The sequence below is a fragment of the Microcaecilia unicolor genome, chromosome 6 (genome assembly GCF_901765095.1).
Source record: "Microcaecilia unicolor chromosome 6, aMicUni1.1, whole genome shotgun sequence".
Classification (NCBI taxonomy): Eukaryota; Metazoa; Chordata; class Amphibia; order Gymnophiona; family Siphonopidae; genus Microcaecilia; species Microcaecilia unicolor.
The window spans coordinates 301,797,392-301,810,054 of NC_044036.1; the positions used below are offsets into that span (position 1 = coordinate 301,797,392).

Here is a 12,663-nt window from a genome sequence, read left to right on the forward strand (position 1 = left end):
AGGGCGGGGCCCAGCGACTTGGTGCTTTCGGTGGCTTCACCACCACGAACCCTTCATCCACGAACCCTTCATTACGGAAGTGACGTCAGTGTCCTCAGAACATTGAGGGTGAGTTTTATATACAGAAGTGACGTCAGTGTCCTCAGAACGTTGAGGGTGAGTTTTATATACGGAAGTGACGTCCGTGTCCTCAGAACGTTGAGAGTGAGTTTTATTATATTAGATACCTCTATCATGTCTCCCCTCAGCCGTCTCTTCTCCAAGCTGAAAAGCCCTAGCCTCCTTAGTCTTTCTTCATAGGGAAGCTGTCCCATCTCCGCTATCATTTTAGTCGCCCTTCGCTGCACCTTTTCCAATTCTACTATATAAGTACATAATAAGTACATAAGTAGTGCCATACTGGGAAAGACCAAAGGTCCATCTAGCCCAGCATCCTGTCACCGACAGTGGCCAATCCAGGTCAAGGGCACCTGGCACGCTCCCCAAACGTAAAAACATTCCAGACAAGTTATACCTAAAAATGAGGAATTTTTCCAGTCCATTTAATAGCGGTCTATGGACTTGTCCTTTAGGAATCTATCTAACCCCTTTTTAAACTCCGTCAAGCTAACCGCCCGTACCACGTTCTCCGGCAATGAATTCCAGAGTCTAATTACACGTTGGGTGAAGAAAAATTTTCTCCGATTCGTTTTAAATTTACCACACTGTAGCTTCAACTCATGCCCTCTAGTCCTAGTATTTTTGGATAGCTGTGAACAGTCGCTTCACATCCACCCGATCCATTCCACTCATTATTTTATACACTTCTATCATATCTCCCCTCAGCCGTCTCTTCTCCAAGCTGAAAAGCCCTAGCCTTCTCAGCCTCTCTTCATAGGAAAGTCGTCCCATCCCCACTATCATTTTCGTCGCCCTTCGCTGTACCTTTCCAATTCTACTATATCTTTTTTGAGATACGGAGACCAGTACTGAACACAATACTCCAGGTGCGGTCGCACCATGGAGCGATACAACGGCATTATAACATCCGCACACCTGGACTCCATACCCTTCCTAATAACACCCAACATTCTATTCGCTTTCCTAGCCGCAGCAGCACACTGAGCAGAAGGTTTCAGCGTATCATCGACGACGACACCCAGATCCCTTTCTTGATCCGTAACTCCTAACGCGGAACCTTGCAAGACGTAGCTATAATTCGGGTTCCTCTTACCCACATGCATCACTTTGCACTTGTCAACATTGAACTTCATCTGCCACTTGCACGCCCATTCTCCCAGTCTCGCAAGGTCCTCCTGTAATCGTTCACATTCCTCCTGCGACTTGACGACCCTGAATAATTTTGTGTCATCGGCGAATTTAATTACCTCACTAGTTATTCCCATCTCTAGGTCATTTATAAATACATTAAAAAGCAACGGACCCAGCACAGACCCCTGCGGGACCCCACTAACTACCCTCCTCCACTGAGAATACTGGCCACGCAATCCTACTCTCTGCTTCCTATCTTTCAACCAGTTCTTAATCCATAATAATACCCTACCTCCGATTCCATGACTCTGCAATTTCTTCAGGAGTCTTTCGTGCGGCACTTTGTCAAACGCCTTCTGAAAATCCAGATATACAATATCAACCGGCTCCCCCATTGTCCACATGTTTGCTTACCCCCTCAAAAAATGCATTAGATTGGTGAGGCAAGACTTCCCTTCACTAAATCCGTGCTGACTTTGTCTCATCAGTCCATGTTTTTGTATATGCTCTGCAATTTTATTCTTAATAATAGCCTCCACCATCTTGCCCGGCACCGACGTCAGACTCACCGGTCTATAATTCCCGGATCTCCTCTGGAACCTTTCTTAAAAATCGGAGTAACATTGGCTACCCTCCAGTCTTCCGGTATTACACTCGATTTTAGGGACAGATTGCATATTTCTAACAGTAGCTCCGCAAGTTCATTTTTTAGTTCTATTAATACTCTGGGATGAATACCATCAGGTCCCGGTGATTTACTACTCTTCAGCTTGCTGAACTGACCCATTACATCCTCCAAGGTTACAGAGAATTTGTTTAGTTTCTCCGACTCCCCCGCTTCAAATATTCTTTCCGGCACCGGTGTCCCCCCCAAATCCTCCTCGGTGAAGACCGAAGCAAAGAATTCATTAATTTCTCCGCTACGGCTTTGTCCTCCTTGATCGCCCCTTTAACACCATTTTCGTCCAGCGGCCCAACCGACTCTTTGGCCGGTTTCCTGCTTTTAATGTATCTAAAAAAGTTTTTACTATGTATTTTTGCTTCCAACGCTAATTTCTTCTCAAAGTCCTTTTTTGCCCTCCTTATCTCCGCTTTGCATTTGGCTTGGCATTCCTTATGATCTATCCTGTTACTTTCAGTTGGTTCTCTTCTCCACTTTCTGAAGGATTGTTTTTTGGCTCTAATGATTTCCTTTATCTTACTGTTTAGCCACGCCGGCTGACGTTTAGTCTTTTTTCCCTTTTTTCTAATACGTGGAATATCCTCACGTCCACCAGCCACCCAGCTATCTATATGCCTAATGATCGAATCACCAAGTACAACAGCTGTCCTAACCTTTCCCTCCCGGGCAACATTTGGAGATATATCCTCGGTGCGAAAGGATAATACATCCCCTGGTGGGCAGGTCCTGGCTACAGGAGTACTTCCTACTTCACCAGGGTGATGCTCTCCTTCTAGGAGACCTCCCTCCTCCAAGGTAGCACAGGGGCTACCTGACTGGAGGTGGGACTTCTCTACAACATCCCTGTAGGTCTCCTCTATGTACCTCTCTGTCTCCCTCAGCTCCATCAAGTCTGCTACTCTAGCCTCAAGGGAACGGACACGTTCTCTGAGAGCTAGGAGCTCTTTGCATCGGGCACACACATATGACACCTCACCAATTGGGAGATAATCATACATGTGACACTCAATGCAAAAGACTGGATAGCACCTCTCTTTCTTGAGATGCGGCGACCAGAATTGAACACAATACTCAAGGTGCGGTTGCACCATGGAGCGATACAACGGCATTATAACATCCTCACACCTGTTTTCCATACCTTTCCTAATAATACCCAACATTCTATTCACTTTTCTAGCCGCAGCAGCACACTGAGCAGAAGGTTTCAGTGTATTATCGACGACGACACCCAGATCCTTTTCTTGGTCCGTAACTCCTAACGTAGAACCTTGCATGACGTAGCTATAATTCGGGTTCTTTTTTCCCACATGCATCACCTTGCACTTGCTCTTGCTCACATTAAACGTCATCTGCCATTTAGCCGCCCAGTCTCGTAAGGTCCTTCTGTAATTTTTCACAATCCTGTCGCGAGTTAACGACTTTGAATAGCTTTGTGTCATCAGCAAATTTAATTACCTCGCTAGTTACTCCCATCTCTAAATCATTTATAAATATATTAAAAAAGTCCATCACTCCTTTGCGTGGTGGCAATCTTTCAAGCAAATCAGCATCCTTGGACTTCCCTGCAAGAGACATATGAATAGTATGGCACACGAGAATCCAAATGCCCCCAACCTGTTGAGTTTTTAAGATCTGTCCTCTCCAGCCTGGAGGGTTCAGAGACACAGTCACCGGTTTACCTCCATATCTCCCTCATTCTCCCGGTTTCCTATTTGTGTCATAAATTCTCACGCTTTCTGCACCGATGTATAAGTTTGTGTGGAGCCCTTGTAAGTGATTTTCAAGATGGCGGGGTATAGCAGGGCGAACTTTATTTTTGCATCAAATAACTTAGAGCACACCGGGGCAAAAGCTCTATGCTGTGCTGCCACCCTCCAAATAGTCTTGGAAGCACAATATTTTTACATTCCCGTATACCAGTGATTTCCCTGCACGTAATGCCTGCAAAATTGATTGTTTGTGTTGAAAGTTTAGAACCCTAAGAATCACTACTCTGGGTTTTGTGTGTTGAGGTTGTCTGGATCCGATCCTGTGCGCTCTTTCCACACGAATGGGGCCAAATCCATCTCCTAGTTGTAACTCTTTCTGTAACCAGCCTTCCAGGAAACCCACCAGATCTCTGTCAATTATGCTTTCGGGTAATCCTACCAGGTGCAGGTTATTCCTCCGTGACCTGTTCTCTAGGTCTTCCACCTTAGCCTCCAATATTGTAATCCTTTTAAGCATGGATTCCTGGGCTGATTCAACCACAATGACTCGATCTTCCACATCACTGGCTCTTTGCTGAAAGGTCCCACATTCTTTGGCGAGCTCAGTGAGCTGTGATTGCATCTGTTCTAACTTAGAGTCTAAAGGAGTAAATCTGCGTTCTAACAGCTCCTCCATCACTACGGATATATCTGTGGTGATTTCCGACACCCGTGCCGATGAGATCGTAGAGCCCGCAGCTCTGCCCTTGGCTCTGTCTTTATGTGCCGATCTTGCTGCCATTAGTTATTTTTGCACTGCTCCAACGATCCGGGTTGTAGCCTTTGCTTCTGCAAGTATTGTAGATCCGTGTGAGGTCCAATTATCTAATAATGATTCGCGGGGAAACCGTCGGGGTCCGGAGTGACTCAGCCTAGCGACTGTCCTCCAGCATGGCGTCACGTGACCCTCGTGTTTATAGTTTTACACACAAAATAGAGCTGTGTACGGAGAGTACCACATGATGTACAGAGCTATATAGTGAGCCGCACTACAGTGGCAAGTCTTACTGATTTAAATGCCCGGCTGCGGTTGCAGTCTATACTGAAATCTCCAGGCTCTACACAAAAAATATAAAGATTTAAATATATATCTTTTTATTATTAGATGAGTGTTTCTTCAGTAAGTATTGTTTTGTTATCATAGAGATTGACTTTTCTGATATTTACACTTGCAGGCACACCTAAATGATAGGTTCTTAGATGCCGATTTATGGGGAGTAGACATTTCCAGCGGTATTCGGGCAGCACGGGCACATTGCTTCATGCTACCCAATTTTCACTTGAGTAGTGCGTAGGCCTTTACCCACCAGCTAAATAGGAGGTGGTAAGGGCTCAGGTGGTAATGGTCACGTGCTAATTTGGAAATTAGTGCATGGCTATTAACGGAAGAAATTGAAATTCGGCCATTTTAGAGCTCTGCTAAAACGTGTCCGGAGCGCGCGGGAAACCTGTGTGCTAAAACTTCCACTGACCACTTTTTAGCACAGCTTAGTAAAAAAGACCCCTTAGTATTCAGCGTACTGCATCTAGACACCTAAATTGTGGCACCTAGTTATAGAATTGTCCCCTTAATGTCACATCCATCTCTATGCTCTCTGTTAATGCCAATGCAGTCTTAACAAGGAGTGTCATATTACTAGAGAACTGTCTTTTCATGCAAACGAAAACGTTCCAGAATTTAAAACCATTTTTTCCTCACAGGCTCAACTCTTTAAACATGGAAAAAGGGAAGACTGCTTGCCATACGGTAAGGCTAGCTTATTTTGTTCAATTTTCTTTTTTTCTGGTTTTCTTTCTAACCTCTCCCACCAGAGCCTTTGATAAAGGCAGGCAAGATGGGCTATCACCTAATGCACCAAGCTGGGGGAAAGGGGTCCCATGAAATGGAGTAAATATCGTTAAAATGGGTACTGTCACAATCTGGATGTTTATAGTATAGCATTCTTCAACTAGATTTAATGGAAATCAAATAGATACCAAAGTACCATACAGATATTTTACGTTGAGCATCCATTTCCCTTTACAGCTCATACTGTGTTCATGTGTCTGGAGAGCTGCAGATTGTCAGAAACTAACGAGACCGTTCTCCGTAAGCTAGGAGTGAAACTTGTACAGCGTCTTGGGCTCACCTTTCTGAAAACAAAGGTAGCTCACTGGAGGTTTGTAAACACCTTTTAAAATCTTTTATTCTTTCATTGTTATGCAAAGCCATGATGTAGTAGGATTTTTTAGGATCTTTTACTTATGTATTTGTGATGTGTATGGATATCTGTTCTAGTACTTTGTTTGGTGTTTTTTTTTGTTCAAACCTATTGATTCTGTTGTTTTGATTTTTATGCTTAGACTGTACCACACTTTTTAAGCATGCACTGAAAAGGCATGTTAAAAATACTTATTATAAATATTTTTAAGGTGCTTTACTTGAATGACTCTTTTCATGTCTTAATTTATTGGCAAATTTTGAATACTCAGATTTTTCTATATTATATGATTTATGAGGAATGTTTTTTATTAGAAACAATCTCTGTGCAACCCCCCAGTTTGTGATCACCATAGCGGCAAAATGTAAGCCACATTGAGCCTGCAAATAGGTGGGAAAATGTGGGATACAAATGCAGCAAATAAATAAATAAATAAATAAATACATATAGGGCCCCTTTTACCAAACGGCAGTAAAAGGGGCCCTGCGGTGGCAGTTCGCAGGTTTGCCATACACCGAGGCCCCCTTTTACCACTGCTGATAAATGACATTTTTTTTTACTGCCGGGCACATCCCCTGTGCTAGAAAATGAAAAAAATAATTTCTAGTTCTGGAATTGGCACATGGCAGGAATCTGAATTACCGCTTGGTGATAGGTCCGAATTGCCACACGCCAAGCTGGTGATACCCCTACCGCCCTTTTGTAAAAGGGCCTCATAAATTTTTAACTTTTCTTTATGGGCATCACTATGCAATTATCCACCATAAATTTCATCTGTTATTTAAATGCTCAGTTCTCCATTCTAGCAATTTTCTTCTCCAAGTTTTCACAATCTCTAGAATAATTTTGTCATCTACCTGTTGTTGACCTCACTAGCTTCCTTTTCCAGATTATTTATGTAAATGTTAAACAGCACTGCCTATAAGATCTGTGGGACATGTCATCATTCATTTCTTTGCATTGAAAAAATTGACCTTGTCCAGCTCTTAATTTTGTATTTAAGTCTATTTATTTTTCCTGTTCCATGACTTTTTAATTTTTTTGAGGATTCTCACATGCATTCAAAAACAGCAAAAGAAAAGCACAGAATAATACTTACGCCAAAACACGGCCTGTGTTGGGTCCACTCATTAAAGGACTCTTGAACGCTCTTTTGTGCTTTTCTTTTTCTGTTTGTGTTTGTGTACTTTTGAACCCTTTCTTCTGCTACCAAATGCATTCTGGAACATCCAGATATACTCTATTAACCAACTTAACCCTTATCTGCATATTTGCTTTTACATTCAAAAATTTCTAACATTTTTAAAACAAAACTTTTGTGTTTTGGCTTTTTCCTGTTCTCATGTCTATCAATACGGTTTGTAATCCTGTTTTGAAAAATAGCTTGTTCTGTTGTGCCTGTCAGAGACTTCAGTCACCAGTCTATGGTTTTACAGAGTGCCCCTAGAAACCTTTTTATGTTTCAACATTTTTTATTGATGATATTTGAAAGTAAGTAGCCGACAAGCTCTACAAATCGCATATTACAGAGCTAAATCTTCCAAACATGAACATAAAACAATCATACCATCAACAGTTTGACTTTTCCTTCCCACCCTTACCCCTCCCCTAACCCTCCCTTCCCTCCACTTCGAATTATAAACAATTTTATTGATGACACATCATAATAAATAGCCACCCAAATCAGTATACACCGAATAAGAAACAGCATAGGCTAAGTACAAACGAAGTACTAGGTTTGTCATCAAGCACTATTTGCCTAGAACCCTTTTTAATAACTTGTATTATATCAACCACTCTCTAGTCCTCAGAAACAGTGGCTGACTTTATAGGTTACAGGTTGCTAGAAATAGATCTGCAGTTTCATGTTTGAGTTCCTCAGATTTCTGGAGTGAATACCATCTTGTTGTGCTGATTGTTAATCTTGAGTTCAGCGGTTCTCAAACTATATACTGTAGTACCCCAGGGCATTGCAGCAGGCTCACAAGGGAGCAGTGGCATATTTTAAGACCCCCTTCAAAATTGTGGTACCCAAGGAATGGCTGATGAGGATGCCCAAGCTCTGCCAGCTGAAGCGGTCTGCTGTCCAAGCCCTGAGTTCCATGCTGCCTGAGGAAATTGGCGGCATGCTTCAGCCACTGATGCCATCTCTCCCAGGCTTGCTGCATGTGTGGGAGTGCCGGTGTCAGTGACTAAAATTGCTGTTGACTTCATCAGGCAGCATGGAGCCTGAGGCTCGGGCAGCGGACTGCTTCAACTGGTTGGGCTTGGGCAACCCTGCCAGCAAAGGCAGGACTCTATGCCTTATTGAATTGTTTTTGTATGACTCCTTGTTTTTTTGGTTGTTTATTTCTAAGTTGTCTTTTATATTATGATTTTTAGAATTGCCTTTCTGGTATTTTTTTAAAATTTTAATATTTATTTGAATATCGTTATTACTTGCAAGAAACAAAGTCAAACAAGGCATCGCCAAATACATAACAAAAGCAAATACAGTGTAAAACAAATAATGCTCAAGAATAATGACAAGAGTATTAGATAGAGACCCCCCTCTATCCTGTCCCCCTCTACCCAACCCTCCTGCCCTGCACCCTTCCCTCCCATAAAACCCCATTCAACTGCTAAAGGCACAGAGTCACAAGTGCAATACAAATGTTAGCACAGCCACAGTACTGTGATGGGTTCATAAATCCAGCGTATTTAAAAGGGAGGCATGAACTCATTGAGTGAGTGTGTTCAAATATGCAGTCCAAATCTTCAAAAATTGTTTCTTAGCCTGCCAACCCCGAGTATCCACAGATTTTAATATTTATATGTTTGCATTGTAGTCCTACCTCTGAAGCATTCTTTGGGTGAAATGTGGCCACGTCAGGTGCTTGTCTTTTGAATAAATCGCACTGTTCTTCAGTGTCCTGGTCTGCTCTTTGTTCTGCCATATTGTTGATTTGCAGATCACCACCTCTTCTTGGTTTGCTTAGGACTCTGTGCCTCGGAAATCACCATCATGGCAGCTGGGGGAAGAGGGGGAGGGAGAAGACCTGAAAGGAAATGTGTGGCCTAGGGGCATCATGAAAAAAAAATTGCTTAAACAGTAAGGGTGCTGTAAACCAATAAAGTTTAGGAATCACTGCTTTAGTTGTTAAATCACTCTATTCCAGCTTATAGTTTTACAGGTATTTGCTTTAGTTGCACTGAATCATTGCTGCTCAAACCCAGTTCTTGGTCTGCTTACATTTTGAAATCATGTAGTACAACCATGTTGAAATTTCATCATGATTTTGAAATCCTTCATCATGCTTATACACATTGGCCTTTACCTTCCAATCATCACCGTCCAAGAAAGATGCAATGGGACTTCCACAAAATGGATTGGTGAAAATATATTTTACAAGAATATAAGAATAGCTATACTGGGTCAGACCAATGGTCCATCTAGCCCAGTATCTTGTTTCCAGCAGTGGCCAATGCAGGTCACAAGTACCTAGCAGAAACCCAAATAGTAACAACGTTCAATGCTACCAATCCCAGGGCAAGCAGTGGCTTCCCCATATCTGTTTCAATAGTAGACTATGGACTTTTCCTCCAGGAACTTGTCCAAACCTTTTTTAAACCCAGATATGCTAACTGCTGTTACTACATCTTCTGTCAAAGAGTTCCAGAGCCTAACAATTCTTTGAGTGAAAAACTATTTCCTCCTATTTGTTTTAAAAGTATTTCTGTGTAACTTCATTGAGTGTCCCCTAGTCTTATACTTTTTGAAAGAGTAAAAAATCGTTTCACTTCTTGTTCTATACCACTCAGGATTTTGTAGACCTCAATAACCAATTCCTAATCCACCACAGAACATTGCCTCTTATCCCATAACTTTTTAATTTTCTCAGGAGTCTCTCGTAAGGAATTTTGTCACAAGCTTTCCCAGATCACCCTTGGAACCCTTTTTAAAACATCTGCATTACTTCGGCCACCCTCCAATCTTTAGGTACTACGGACGATTTTAACGACAGATTACAGATTACTAACAGTAGATCATCAATTTCATGTTTGAGTTCTTTCAGTACCCTTCGATGTATGCCATCCGGTCCAGGTGATTTACTACTCTTTAATTTGTCAGTTTGGCTCAGTACATCTTCCAGGTTCACCGAGATTTCTTTCATTTTCTCTACATCGCCACCCTTGAAAACCATATCTAGTACATTTCTAGTACCGTCTCTTACATCCATTTCTATTCATAAAACTGCTTGTATGATAAGTATTCCTGATTATCAACGTATATCTTACAAAAACATTTATGCTGATTTAGCTATGTTAGTCAAGCTTCATCTTTTCACTCTATGGAATAGACCCTAATTGATGATGCGACAATGCTAGCAGGCAACATCTCCCAGCACATCTTCTTAAACTGAATATGTATCTTCCACAGAAACAGGGAAAATGATTGACATCTTTTTGACACCAATGCCAGTCGTCCCCTGCCTACATACACAACCATATCCTCACAAAATACTCCCATATCCCTCTTAGCAAATAACAGTATCATATATAGCCTACCCACAGGACCCCCATTCACACAAACTTAAACCCCCCCCAACCCTTTCATATATACATTGACACATACACACACGTATACACACCCAAGTACTCAACCCCCCTCTCAAACGTACAACATCCTACACATACTTCTCATAACCACATCTGTTACCACCAAACATACTCAACTTCTACACAAACACTTTCAATTCACACAATCCCCTACTCACTGAATTACATCCCATACACTTCCATCCCATCCCATACACACACAATTCAAATGCATTCTTCCACCATAACTTCTCATATATGCTTATGCTTTCTTCTTTTCTGCCCCAAAGACAGCCCTACCCCAAACCATGAAATTTGTGTTGGAAACCATGTCTGTGCATTCTTTTTCTACTTGTTATGTTTTTCAACATGTTCCTGAGAGCCTTACTGTGGACTTCCCATTAAAGAGAGAAAACCTTCTGGTGAACCCTTCCCCACTCCCTTGTTGGAGAGAGATGATAAGAACCTGGGGTAGGGGAGAGGTAGACCAAACCACAGAATTGAGATGCCCTGGAACTTTCTAGTTGAGGAGCGATGGCTGCTGTATTATCACCTAGTACCACAATGTGGGTCCATAGGGCCTAAGGTGCTGACAGAAGTAGTCTTCCTCTCTCCTTCTACTTTCCCATGAGATTAAAAGCAGTACCTCCCCAACGTTCTGTTATTCCAAACTACTCTCCTAGCGCCTCTCACTCCTCCTGAGCACCCATAAGGGGCACCATAAGGGCCAGGCATGCTCCTTTGGGTAAACACCAATGGCCACAGAGTTTTGTTGTCTTCCAGTTGCCTAACAGATGACGTCAGCAAGGCCACTACACCATAGTCATCAGTCTAATCTCCTGTCTGCCTCCCAGTGAGGGGCCTAGTCAGATTTTATTTAATTATTTACTGATTTAATACATTTGTAGGCCGCCTATCCAACCATCTAGGCGGAGTACATTATAACACTCATAAAATAATATAGAAAGCATTACAAGAAGACATACAAACATCAAATACCCCAAAAGAATCTTGAAAAACTCTCTCCTCAAGAAAATGCCTTACAAAGCAACCAGAATTTCAACTGCTTTTTAAACTGGGACACACGAAAGCTGGTACATAGCCAAAGGAAGAGATTCCATAAAGGCCAGCAATAGCAAAAACTCAGTTTTGAATTTCCTCCAAACACACTTGATGAAACGAAGGAACAACTGGCAAATTCAAATCTTGAGACTGCAAAGCCTTGGTGGGACAATAAGTCTGCAAACACTGCACCAATGCCAATGGAGCAACACCCTGATGCATCTGGAATAGCAACAGCAAAAACTTAAACGCAATACACTGCACCACAGGTAAACAGTGCAACAGCTTCAGTTGAGACATATGTACCTCCCGACTCAAATCCATGAGAAGCTGTGCTGCAGAGTTCTGTGCAACTACTACTACTATTTAGCATTTCTATAGCGCTACAAGGCGTACGCAGCAAAGCTGATAATGTTGAACTGGGAATACTGCATATTACATTGATCAAAGTGAGGTAGCATGTAACTGTGCAGCACAGCTCTCCTCTTCCCTAGGAAATCCATTTTAGATTATTTTTATTCCAGACCTTTCTGGATAAGAAGGAATTTGTTTTATTGCTTGCCAAGTGAAACATACCATGTTTGTACATTGTTAATAAAACTCTTTTCCTCATACAGATATCAGCGTGGCTCCAGATCTCTAGCTGCCAACCTGCAAGTCTCAGCTCAGGGGCATGCCAGGCCAGCAATGCCTGCAGTGGAAGATGATGAGGAATATGATATTCCAAGTGAGATTGAGAATGTCATAGGTATGTTGGGTACAATGTGTTAATTTTAATTTAATTTAATTTTGGCATTTATAATCTGCTTAACCATCAAGTTCAAAGCGGAGAACAGTCTTACATTATAAGCAGGTAGTATCTCTGTCCTTAGAGGGCTCACAATCTCGGTTTCTGTACCTCAGGCAATGGAGGGTTAAGTGATTTGGCCTGGGTCGCAAGGAGATGCAGTAGGAACCGAACCCAGGATGCTGGGATCAAAGCCACCTGCACTAACCATTAGGCCACTTCTCCACTACCACTGTCTTGGTAGCTTCCATCTTTAAGTATGATGATTATTAATACTGGTGCTTTTCTATTTACATGTTAGAGGAACTTAGTGTAATCAAGTGTGCTTTTCCAAGAAATAAACCATGAATCTAG

The 12,663-nt window shown here is 42.1% G+C and overlaps 1 protein-coding gene across 1 annotated transcript in view; it reads left to right on the plus strand.

Annotated features, from left to right (window-relative positions):
• The window catches only part of TBCD (tubulin folding cofactor D), a 477,889-nt gene that overhangs the window by 118,917 nt on the left and 346,309 nt on the right, over positions 1-12,663 (plus strand). The window contains exons 9-11 of the mRNA XM_030208042.1: positions 5,383-5,428; positions 5,708-5,840; positions 12,140-12,270. Of these exons, the coding sequence (XP_030063902.1) occupies positions 5,383-5,428; positions 5,708-5,840; positions 12,140-12,270 (310 nt within the window). The remainder of the gene's footprint in view (positions 1-5,382; positions 5,429-5,707; positions 5,841-12,139; positions 12,271-12,663) is intronic.